The sequence below is a fragment of the Triturus cristatus genome, chromosome 9 (genome assembly GCF_964204655.1).
Source record: "Triturus cristatus chromosome 9, aTriCri1.1, whole genome shotgun sequence".
In the NCBI taxonomy this organism is placed as follows: Eukaryota; Metazoa; Chordata; class Amphibia; order Caudata; family Salamandridae; genus Triturus; species Triturus cristatus.
Window position 1 is genome coordinate 1,205,654,575 of NC_140592.1, and position 13,112 is coordinate 1,205,667,686.

Here is a 13,112-nt window from a genome sequence, read left to right on the forward strand (position 1 = left end):
ATCCTGGGGAGATTGGTCTATTTGAAAGGACGGAGATAAAGGGAACAGGGGTCGACGCGTTTCGAATCCCCTAAGTAACAGGGATTCTCATCAGGACCGTGAAGATTCAATCTATAGAAGAAATAATAAAAACATTCTGTCAGTCATACTCAGAACACTCGGCTTCAATCTATCAAGCAAACTCTCAGATCATACCTTTGTCATGTGATTCAGCAGTCGTTCTCCCAATGTAGTTATTGGATCTGTAATATTAAGGATTCAATGGACTTAATAAGGTTGGTGTACCGAATAGAAAGGAAAAAAGATGACTTGCGTAAATCAGGGCACTCACATGGAGATGCGGTGTGTCCGCGTGATCAGTTCCTTCTTGTCGATTAAATCAGTCGATTCTAGAAAGAAGAAAAACCTTTATTTGCCTCGGCAAAAAGGGGCAAGCACTTGCGACTTAGTGAGTGAAATTGGCTCGGAATTGAGAGCATATAAGCACGCTGCGCGTCTGATTGTGAAGGGAGGGTATGTCCAAGAATGAAATAGTTCTTGCAATCGGTTACGTACATTCACGAAGACGTATGTGAGTACTTCTGCATTCAGATTCGTTTAGATTACGGCGGCTTCCTAGGTTGTGAAAGGGTTTAGGAGATCTTACCAGTGTTAGTTTTTCAAGTCTCCTCCATACGCATCCATGTCCATGACTGAGGCGCGTTAGTGCTTGACCCGGTTGACCCGGTTGTAAAAGTAATTGGAGGCTGCTGCTAAGGATTCTGGGCATCGTAGTTTTTTGATATATCTTGATGCATTTAAAAATCGATTGTCCACTCTATCCATGAATTCTTATAACAGTAGGTGGAGGGAGAACACTGTGTTCATAGATTGTAAAGTTCCGACATTTCATTCAAGCCCTGTGTGGCCGAATTGAATTTTAGGATCAACATCGCTTCTCGTTGTTTGAGTTTGGTCTCAAGATCTCCACCCCTCTGATCATGCTCTAACTTCGAAATGACGGTCCATCTGAAATCGAGATCTCCATGTGACTCATCAATCCAATGTTGGACAAGAGGTGCTGTGGTGATTTTTTTCTTTATTCGTGATTTGTGTTGGGAGATTCTCTGTCTGATTTCCTGATTTGTTTTCCCTATGTACAGTTTAGGGCATGGACATAGGATGGCATAGATCACGTTTTTCGATTTGCAGTTCGTGAAAAAGTTGTGTTTCCATGAGATACCTTCGTGTTGGAATAAATTCCCTTCAATTGTGGAATTACAACACATGCATGTTCCACATTTCTTATGTCCTGTGATAGGAGGTAAGTTGACAAATTCACGTATTGTAGAGGTCTTCTTGGCAGGGATGGCTGCCCTGATTATTTGGTTCGCAATACTTTTATCTTTTTTGAAGGCAAAAAGTGGTTTTTCATTTAACTGTGTGTCAATATCCTTTATAAGATGCCAGTTCTGGTGGATGGTTTTTTTGAGGAAGTTGGATGTTGCCCCAAAGGTAGTCACACAAACTGTGCGTTCAAGTTGTCTCTTTTCTTTCTTTTTCAGAAGTTCCTCACGTGGTGTCCACCACGCGCGTTTGATTGCCTTTTTAACCAATTTGGATGGATATCCCCGGTCTACAAGTCTTCCCATAAGTAGATTTGCATGGTACATATACTCGTCTTTGAATGAACAATTTCGACGTATGCGTAGCAGTTGGCCTATTGGTAAATTTTCTTTTAGACTGCGCGGGTGGTTGCTTGAAAAATGCAAGGATTTATTGCGGTCAGTCTCTTTTCTAAAGAGGGTCGTCACCAGCTGTCCATCTGAGCAATAAACTTCCACGTCTAGGAAAGAAAGTCTTGTCGGTGATGACTGGATACTGAATTTGATGTCCATTGTGCGACTGTTAAGCCATCCATGGAAGTCAGTTAGTTGTTCCATTGTGCCAGACCATGTGAAAAAAATGTCGTCGATGTAACGAACCCAGCCCCTTATCCAATGTGAGAAGGGGTTGTTGTTGTGTACGTATCTGTCCTCATATACACTCATAAAGAGTATAGCCAGCTCCGGGGCAAAGGGACAGCCCATGGCTACTCCCTTTATTTGGAGAAAAAAGTCCTCATGGAATTTGAAGTAGTTTTTAGTCAAAGCCATCCTGGCCAATTCCAAAATGAAGTCCGTGGGAATTTTGGTTGGACGATCTCTTTTATCCAAGAAGATTTCCACCACTTCTAAAGCCTGATCCTGGGGAATTTGGGTATATAGTGATACTATATCCATGCTTACTAATAGATCTTGTCCTTCGGTAAATGGTACTTGTTGTAATTTGCACAGAAAGTCAGAGGTATCTCTCAAGAAGGATTGAACTGTCAATGTGAAGGGTTTAAGGAAGAAGTCAATGAACTTGGAGATGGGTTCAAAAAGTGAATCGCACCCAGATATTATGGGCCTCCCCGGCGGTGATTTGGCATTCTTATGTACCTTCGGGAGTACATAGAACAATGGAATTCTTGGGTGTTTGTTGACTAGAAATTTGAATTCTTGTTTGCCCAAAAAGCCTTGTTCGAACCCATTTTGAAGATTTTTTTCAAGTTCTCTCTGAAATTCAATTGTTGGATCTGATCTTATTTTCCGATAGCATTCTATGTCAAGTAGCTGGCGATTGGCTTCCGCTATATATTCATTGGTTCCCCAAATTACAATCGAACCGCCTTTATCGGCTTGCTTCACTATAATGCTTTCATCATTTCTAAGTGAGACTAGTGCATCTTTTTCTTTTTTTGACAAATTATGTTTAGTAAAGAATTTGTTCTTTTTTTCTTCTGAAGAAATCGCTGACAAGGTACATAAGAATGCCAAATCACCGCCGGGGAGGCCCATAATATCTGGGTGCGATTCACTTTTTGAACCCATCTCCAAGTTCATTGACTTCTTCCTTAAACCCTTCACATTGACAGTTCAATCCTTCTTGAGAGATACCTCTGACTTTCTGTGCAAATTACAACAAGTACCATTTACCGAAGGACAAGATCTATTAGTAAGCATGGATATAGTATCACTATATACCCAAATTCCCCAGGATCAGGCTTTAGAAGTGGTGGAAATCTTCTTGGATAAAAGAGATCGTCCAACCAAAATTCCCACGGACTTCATTTTGGAATTGGCCAGGATGGCTTTGACTAAAAACTACTTCAAATTCCATGAGGACTTTTTTCTCCAAATAAAGGGAGTAGCCATGGGCTGTCCCTTTGCCCCGGAGCTGGCTATACTCTTTATGAGTGTATATGAGGACAGATACGTACACAACAACAACCCCTTCTCACATTGGATAAGGGGCTGGGTTCGTTACATCGACGACATTTTTTTCACATGGTCTGGCACAATGGAACAACTAACTGACTTCCATGGATGGCTTAACAGTCGCACAATGGACATCAAATTCAGTATCCAGTCATCACCGACAAGACTTTCTTTCCTAGACGTGGAAGTTTATTGCTCAGATGGACAGCTGGTGACGACCCTCTTTAGAAAAGAGACTGACCGCAATAAATCCTTGCATTTTTCAAGCAACCACCCGCGCAGTCTAAAAGAAAATTTACCAATAGGCCAACTGCTACGCATACGTCGAAATTGTTCATTCAAAGACGAGTATATGTACCATGCAAATCTACTTATGGGAAGACTTGTAGACCGGGGATATCCATCCAAATTGGTTAAAAAGGCAATCAAACGCGCGTGGTGGACACCACGTGAGGAACTTCTGAAAAAGAAAGAAAAGAGACAACTTGAACGCACAGTTTGTGTGACTACCTTTGGGGCAACATCCAACTTCCTCAAAAAAACCATCCACCAGAACTGGCATCTTATAAAGGATATTGACACACAGTTAAATGAAAAACCACTTTTTGCCTTCAAAAAAGATAAAAGTATTGCGAACCAAATAATCAGGGCAGCCATCCCTGCCAAGAAGACCTCTACAATACGTGAATTTGTCAACTTACCTCCTATCACAGGACATAAGAAATGTGGAACATGCATGTGTTGTAATTCCACAATTGAAGGGAATTTATTCCAACACGAAGGTATCTCATGGAAACACAACTTTTTCACGAACTGCAAATCGAAAAACGTGATCTATGCCATCCTATGTCCATGCCCTAAACTGTACATAGGGAAAACAAATCAGGAAATCAGACAGAGAATCTCCCAACACAAATCACGAATAAAGAAAAAAATCACCACAGCACCTCTTGTCCAACATTGGATTGATGAGTCACATGGAGATCTCGATTTCAGATGGACCGTCATTTCGAAGTTAGAGCATGATCAGAGGGGTGGAGATCTTGAGACCAAACTCAAACAACGAGAAGCGATGTTGATCCTAAAATTCAATTCGGCCACACAGGGCTTGAATGAAATGTCGGAACTTTACAATCTATGAACACAGTGTTCTCCCTCCACCTACTGTTATAAGAATTCATGGATAGAGTGGACAATCGATTTTTAAATGCATCAAGATATATCAAAAAACTACGATGCCCAGAATCCTTAGCAGCAGCCTCCAATTACTTTTACAACCGGGTCAACCGGGTCAAGCACTAACGCGCCTCAGTCATGGACATGGATGCGTATGGAGGAGACTTGAAAAACTAACACTGGTAAGATCTCCTAAACCCTTTCACAACCTAGGAAGCCGCCGTAATCTAAACGAATCTGAATGCAGAAGTACTCACATACGTCTTCGTGAATGTACGTAACCGATTGCAAGAACTATTTCATTCTTGGACATACCCTCCCTTCACAATCAGACGCGCAGCGTGCTTATATGCTCTCAATTCCGAGCCAATTTCACTCACTAAGTCGCAAGTGCTTGCCCCTTTTTGCCGAGGCAAATAAAGGTTTTTCTTCTTTCTAGAATCGACTGATTTAATCGACAAGAAGGAACTGATCACGCGGACACACCGCATCTCCATGTGAGTGCCCTGATTTACGCAAGTCATCTTTTTTCCTTTCTATTCGGTACACCAACCTTATTAAGTCCATTGAATCCTTAATATTACAGATCCAATAACTACATTGGGAGAACGACTGCTGAATCACATGACAAAGGTATGATCTGAGAGTTTGCTTGATAGATTGAAGCCGAGTGTTCTGAGTATGACTGACAGAATGTTTTTATTATTTCTTCTATAGATTGAATCTTCACGGTCCTGATGAGAATCCCTGTTACTTAGGGGATTCGAAACGCGTCGACCCCTGTTCCCTTTATCTCCGTCCTTTCAAATAGACCAATCTCCCCAGGATTATAAACTTAAAAATCAGATTATTGGATGGTCTATTATATGATAATAAGAACAAATAAATTCTTTATTAATCACCAGAATCCGCACCTGTTTTCAAAAAAACTTTAATCAACACAGGGCGTTTTCTCTTGTCCATGAACAGGAATATTTGTCAATGTTTCGTCAATTTGTTAGGTCTTGTTGTTTATGTCCCTAAGTGCACTTAATGTTGTCTTTCAAATGTTGAATTTGTCTACTGAATATTGTGTTAAGTATTATACATTATATGAAAGTTGTGACATTGTCTATGTCTTTGTACATATTATACGTTGTTGTTTATATTTTGTTCAAGTCTCTATTTTTGTTGTCATCTCAATTTTTGTTTAAAGAAATTGAATAATCCAAATAATTATATGACTAATAATTAAAATAAAAGGATTTTTTCAAAAGAAGTCAGACTATAAGATTGGTCTTGAATTGAGGATTGCTACTCAATCATAAAAAACGAGTTAATCATAGTGCAGTACTGGCATTTTTTTGTTGAATCTCACCATCCACAAGAGGCCATCACCTTGATGGACAGCCGTCCAGTGCACGTCAACAGATGGAAGGGACCAACATGAAGCCCTCTCTCTGTGATCTTCTTCAGAATTTATGAGATGAGGTTTTTCTTCTGGTTAAAGTGGTCTGTGGCCAGACCTGACCATCTTTATTCCTTTCAAACCCTACGCTGCTGTTGTTGTTCGGCTAGTGCTGTGCGGGTCTCAGTCAGGACAGGGCGATGCAGGCTGGGGGGGATGCCCTCAGAGCAGAATTAGCTGCCTTGACTCAAGCATGCCCCCACTGGACCTTTCCAGTCCAGGCCTCCCGTGGCAGGTCTGCGCAGTTCTGCCAGGGCGGACTTTCATTTTAAGGGATCACACACTTCAGTGCCTTGTTGCTTGTTCAGAAGTATACTCCACCCTCCAACACATTTCCCAAATATGCCGACCTGATTTAAGAAGAAAACATTCCCGTGGCTGCCCCGCCTGCATTCACATAGTGTTAAACAACGTGATGTCACCCCGAGCATTGTCACCGGTGTTTCCCTTGTGCTCTGGAGTTTTTACTCCAGACATCTTTGTGAGGGGACACAGCCGTCTGCTCCCCTTTCATTGAACCGGGGGCTAACTCTAATGGTGTTTGCAAGCGATGTGCAGCAAATCTGGACGAGAAAACACAGATTTTTTCAGATGCAACTGCACCAACCAGGCTCTTTCCAAATGCAGTGACTTCTTTGGGAATTCTATTTTGCTTTAACTACACCGTCCAGATTGCATCACATATGACATGCTTGTTTACCTAATCAAGGCGTGTATCCTATTCAGACGCTGCTCTCATGCAAACATTCTGCTGTGGTGACGCAAGCTATAGGACATGCAGTTGATGCACTGAAGAAACCCAGCTACAGAGGTCAACGTGTTTATTTTTTATTCCTGTCCATACTCATTTTTTGAAAAAAGTGTAAAATGCAAACATTTTTTTTTCGTCTGACAGGAGATGGGATGCCTGCCTCGTTGTTCATCTTACCTGCACGTATGTTATTCTCCTCTGGACAAGTTCCGTCAGATCTTTGGCCTCTTTTTCGCGCCATTCGCCCGCTCCGTCTGCTTGACTGAGGTAGTACAGATCTGTCATTACTGACCTGTGAAAGCAATCAACAACAGACCGCTGTCAAACACGACCACACAAGGCAGAAGCACAGCAGATGGGTCAAAGAATGTACTTGAGGAGTTAAGGTCTGTAGCAGGTGGACTACTTTTCTGAGGGGGCTTGATCCGTTCCCAAGGTGTGAGACCAGCTGCCGGTGCACAACACGCTGTATGTTAGGTGTGAATCTTCCACCTTGAGTTTGTTACTATCAAGTTATTTCCTAAAGAACACCAAGGAAAGGCGGGAATTCAACTGGGACCGAGCTGCGGACCTAGGCTCAGATTTTCAGGTAGTGGTATCTTTTAAAGCACCATGAAAGAGTATCTGGGACGGGCATTTAGTGACCGTGGCTCCCGGCAACAGCACTTTAAAACTAGGCACTTCTCTTTGGAGACAGACATCAGGTGGCCACTGATTACAGTTGTTGCAGTGTGAGCACACTATAGTTGTTGGGTTCTCAGGAGAAGGACAGCTCTTTCGATTCAGTGACTATTCAACTCCTGATGTTTTGCGGCGTGAGAACGAATGACGTTGCTCGCTGGTTTAATGCAGCAATCTGCATTTTTTATGGAAGCACCTGTCCTACGCCCATTTATTGCTATATTTTCAAATAGGAAAGAGGTGGGATTATTAATTTTTTTTAATGGGGTGGGCGGGGAGGGTCGGCATGGGCCTTTTTTCAATGGTAGTAAAAACAGACCATGGAAAGATGGGAAGAGGATTGCCAGACTGGTGTTGGCCAAATGTGCTATGCGATATATAAAAAATTATTAAGGACGTTGGCAGGTTTTCTGGTACCTTTGGACACAGATAGAAATAGGTTGCTAGTCAAGCCACTTGAAAAAGGGGGGACTGTGTACTAGCCCTGGGATCATGATTGACTGATATTCAAAGGTGAGCACCCTCATCAGGTCATATGCCGGAATCAGAATTAAAAGAGAGACTGCATGGACGCTGGTGGCATTTTGCCTTTGTTTCCCTTTGTCAGGATAATGCTGCCTTAACCCCTTCAGTGCCCGCCCCTTTCCCCGCCCTGTGCCGGCCGTTTCATTAGCGGGCGGGGTTTATGACGAGCTGGTCTCGTCATGGGCACAGCGCAACCGCGGCCCATGACGAGACCAGCTCGTCATAGGCATTGAAGAGGTTAAAGCTGATTGGAACCAAAAAATGAACAGGAATCCTGTGTCCAGTCTTCTTGCAGACCCTGGTATAGGTTAGCATGCCAGAAGCAGGAACAATGCAGAATTACATTTGCCAGAAATGCCGGAATGGTCTTTGCCGGCCAGACATGGTCCAGTACAACAACCTTGGGGTATAGGAGGGGCCGAGGGCACCTTTATAACCACTACTTAGATCCCGAACTGTTGAAAAGTCTTAGCTCTCACAACAACCAGGGTTAGGAAGGAGTTTCCTGCCTGGACCTCTGAGGTGCTTTAAGGTAGATGTGATTGTCTGTCCTTGTTTCTGTTCTTGTATGGCTCTGGGTGATTCTTTCTATTCCCTTTGTCACCTCAACATTGCCCTTTTCTGCCTTTTCCCTCCACCAGATGGACACTGTTTGCCGAGGGCTGTCAGGCACTACCTGATTTCCAGCTGCTGAACCAGTTTGCAGTGTTTGCTTCAGCCAATATCCATGACAACCGGCACTGCATTCTTCTGTTCAACCCTTAGCTGTGTCTGAACTGGGGTGGCAAAGTGAGCTAAAGAACGATGATGGATCCAACCCAGATCTGTGACTGGGGGTGAGTGTTTGAAAAGTCTCAGCACTCCGTCCCTCATCTCCTGGTGTTTGCTTTGTTCACCCTATGTTGGCAAGGTATGGCCAGACGTGGGTCCCTTGATCACTTTGCCACTGGATTCAAGCTAGCCTGGCCGAAGAGGGCTGTTAGCCCAAAACCGGCCCCAGGATGCTTGTGTCCGGTCCAGGGAGGGCATGGCTTGGCAGTTCGGGCTGGACTGTTCTCATGAGGCACAGGGTCAAGACTGATTTGCATATAGCTGTGTCTGAACTGGGGTGGCAAAGTGAGCTAAAGAATGATGATGGATTCAACCCATATCTGTGACTGGGGGTGAGTGTTTGAAAAGTTTCAGCGCTCCGTCCATCATCTCCTTGTGTTTGCTTTGTTCAACCCTAAATATTCCCTCAGACTTCACCCGGAAGCTCCTCCCTGGATCTGACCGATAACTCCATGCACAGAGTCCGGCTTCCCACCTTCCTATAATTTCGCCCGATTTTGTCTGGCGATTTTTTTGTTCAGTATACTTCATGCTTACCTTTCAGTATCTAGCGGGGATTGGATGTGGTATTCTAGTATAGACTGGATTCAAATTATGCAGTTTCTTCTGGGGACCCGAAAGTCATTGTGTAACTATGGTGTCAATGTAACTCTAATGAGCTTTAGGTAACAAATTAGTTAATTATCTGTAACAATAGTTTTGCAGTTTGAGATGTCTAGATTCACATGGTTTGTCCTATTCCACCATCTAGTGACTGGGTCTGGAAATATTCTGAGTAAGTAAATGCTTTTTCTTTAGTCGTCGACTATAGGTGGAGTCTATGACGTGCATCACCCCCGTTTTCAGATTCTTTTTCCTGTGTTATGGATTAGTGGGATGATGAGTTAAATTAGTAATTACTGTTAAGTAACCACTGCCCCTCCCCAACTAGGGAGGAGTGGAGTTGCATGTGGAGCCAGACAAGTCTCACGTTGCAAAACTATTATTACAGGTAAGTTGTTAGCTTCCAATGCAAACTCCACTGCTTTAAGGTTCACTGGCTTTTCATTGGCTGTGTAGCGGTGTCAGTCCTCTAGTGCTGAATCCATATATAGAATTATGGAGGGGTAACAGTGGATTACAGGGATGTTTTTCCCCCCAAGGTGTTCTGAGTGACATCAAACAGACAATGAAGGCGAAGCTTGAGTTCTCTGGGATGTCACTCAGTACACAGAGGTGAAAAATATCCCAGTGATTCACTTTTTGTCCAAGTGTGATTTTATGTATGGCCCCCAAAACCAGCTGCTCCTGCTCTCAACTGCTACATAGTGGCAGAAGAGTAATGGGTGAGCCATATATGACATGGCCTCTGTTGTGTATCCCTGTCCAAAAGGGAAGAAAAAAAAAAACGTAACCTGAAATGGTTGACCAACCCCCACCACCTTTCCTGCATTCCTTCCCCCACCAGCAGCTGTGATTTCTGTCAAAGCCGACAAGCAGAACTGCGCCGACAGGCTCTCAGGGAGGCCAGCCAGCCACGCCTGCTAGGCCTTTATGACATCACAACAGTGGACAACCAGTTTTGTTTTCAACTGTTGCTATGTCATAGCAGTGTGTTATGGCATTTGAAAACCTAAAAAAACTATAGCGGCTCTCTTTGAAAGCCATACATAACATCCTAATAATGAATGTTGTATATGTCTTAACATTGACTGCCTCAATTGCGCTCCTCTCCTTGCCTGAATATCTGCACAGTAGTGTTTGGTAAAGCCGTGTGTGGAGGAGCATGTTGCAGCTGTGCAGATGTCCTGAAGGGATACTACGGTTGCCTCCTGTTCCCTTGTTGAGTATGCTCTCGGCTTGAACTCAAGTATTTACTCGGACACTGTATAACACATTCAGGTTGTTTGCACAGTCCATCTGGCTACAGAACCCTTTGATAAGGGTTGGCATTTCGAGTGATAGGTAAGCAACAAACTACTGTCGAGTCTGTCTCATGTCCTTTTTAGCTTCTATGCAGTACACCAGGGATACTCAAAGTACGGCCCGGGAGCCTCATGCGGCCCGTCTGACCTATATCAACCGCAGCACTGGGCTGCTGATCACTCGACTCAGCACAAACATTATAAAGATGCTAAACAAACAGGCAAGCCTTTATTTAAAGGTTATTGAAGTTAAAAAAAAGAAGTAACTAGGTTGTCCTGCACCACTTAACTTTATGACCACCTTCACTTTCAAAGCCATCTTGCAGAAAATGCGTAAAAATATGATAGTCTTTTTAAAATTCAGAAAGTTTATTTCAATAACACACAGACAATTTTCACCTTAGTATATCAGATTATATCAGTGCATTGAGAAGTATTTTTTTAAAGTGATAGTTTTCAAATATGATATTAGAACATTCATTCTTTCCGACACTGAAAACAATGCCAATAGTGAACTAAGAGGCACATCAGTTGTTATGTGCACTCTTAGGGTGGCCCAAGTTTCTATTATACATGAACAACATTATAGTGTTTATTAAATCTAACACAGGAGAATATTTTTATACAGCACGCATACTGAAATCATGTATTTTGAGGTCCTCTTATATGTGATAATGGAGAAAAAGGGAGAAAAGTGAAATAAATCAATTGCCTAGAATCAAACAATTTGAAAAGTGGAGACCTGGGCTTAATCACAGGTTTTCTGGTTTCGCATTGTGCAATTCGGTAGCTAGATGTATGCTTTGCTTCCCCTATACCCACCTTACCATCTCCCCCTTCCACTGGGCCACCACCCTGGTGGCATCAATGCAGCCCTTGGTCACATCACAGACCAAACTTTGTGGCCCTTGGAAAAAATGTGCCCATGCAGTACACAATACTCCTTATGACGTGTGTAGTGTTTTATGCTGGTGTCTTTGGTTTTTGGAAAAAAGGTAGCCAGTTGGGCATGTTAGGTCTAAATTCTGGGTTAACTCATTACTGTCTTATTTTTATGTACTTGAAAGTTTAGGTCTTGTGTAATACGTGCTTGCAGTTAACACAACATAATGTTTATTTGTAAAGCACACATTAAGCTACAAAAGTATCTTGTCGCTGAAATAACGGATATTTATTATTACCCAACTCAATGGCACTCATTTGATAGACCTCAGAAGGATGAAAGTCTAAGTGGATCGACCAGGATTTGAAAGAGTGGTCATAATATCAATCACATATCTGTGCAGTTACAGTGGTTGCATTAGTCCACTGAGTGACTAGACCCTGCGTAGAGATGCGACTGCTGCTGGAAAGGAAAGTGCTTTGTTTTAAAGGGTTTAATGTGGCCTTGTGTAGTTGTTCAAATGGTGATTTTAGTAGCTGTGTTAGAATTGTTTCACATGGGTAGTGGAATTGGCATTGGGGGTATTTTTCTTAGCCCTTTTTAGCAATCTTTCACTGTGTGGATTTGGAATTGTTTTGATGGTCTATTGCGACTAATGGATGTAGTAACGTATGCTGCTCAGCACTTTTGCACTTTAAAATTGTGATTGTTCTACATATTTTGCACTAGAACTTGCAGTTGCTCTCTCGCACTTTAGCACTTTGATATTATAGAAGTGTTTTTGATGGCTGTGTTTGTTAAAAGTAAATAGACATAGTTTTTTTTTTCTATGTACCACAGTTTGATATCTGGACATGAAGTTGAGGATTTTAGCATGAACGAAGCCTAATATGTTTGCGTATATATCATGCATTGCCCTTGATGCTCTGCTCAATAAAAAAAAATAAAAAAAATGTGTGTAATAATTTGCAGCCTAGCAAGTGCAATAGGTATCGGATAATATTGGCTTTACTTGTCATGCTGTCCATTTCTCCGGGCACCATGTTCCATAATCCATACAGCAGCATCCAAAGCTAGATATCCCGGCAGACTGCGAACATTGCTTGAGTACAGAATGGGCTTTCCTGATGAAGACCTTAGTTGCCTTTCTTCCTGCCTTCTCAGCAAACAAGTGGTCCAATCAGGGAACAACTGCTCCTCAGTATCAGCATGATTTGGGATGTACCAGAGCTCACTTCTCACCCCTGTACTGTATCATCTATATCTGTGCCTCTAAAAGACATGCTAAAGAAATGTATGCTCAGTCAGCATCACTATACGGATGAAACTCAACCGTTAGACAGGATGTCTTCATTTAGGGTGATCTGCACCTTGATGGATGGCCTCCTCGAACTTCAAGACTACATCTCAAGCATGTTCCTCCTTAACAGAAAGAACTCTTAACTATTACCCCCAGGAACCAAAACAAATTCGAAATGACTCTAGGAACAAAGTATCTTAAAACACCTCTCTGCCAACAGAGTGACCAAATGCCAGACCCCAAGGCTTCCCTATAGGGAGCATTCTTCGAATATCCCGCATCACAAAATCGGATCACTCAGCTAACTACTTTGTTCAATCTCTGACAAAAAAT

The 13,112-nt window shown here is 42.6% G+C and overlaps 1 protein-coding gene across 2 annotated transcripts in view; it reads right to left on the bottom strand.

Annotated features, from left to right (window-relative positions):
- Positions 1–13,112, bottom strand: part of FUT8 (fucosyltransferase 8) — a 780,623-nt gene that overhangs the window by 279,007 nt on the left and 488,504 nt on the right. For both annotated transcript variants that reach the window (XM_085627218.1, XM_085627219.1), the window contains one exon: positions 6,833–6,947. In XM_085627218.1, the coding sequence (XP_085483344.1) occupies positions 6,833–6,947 (115 nt within the window). The remainder of the gene's footprint in view (positions 1–6,832; positions 6,948–13,112) is intronic.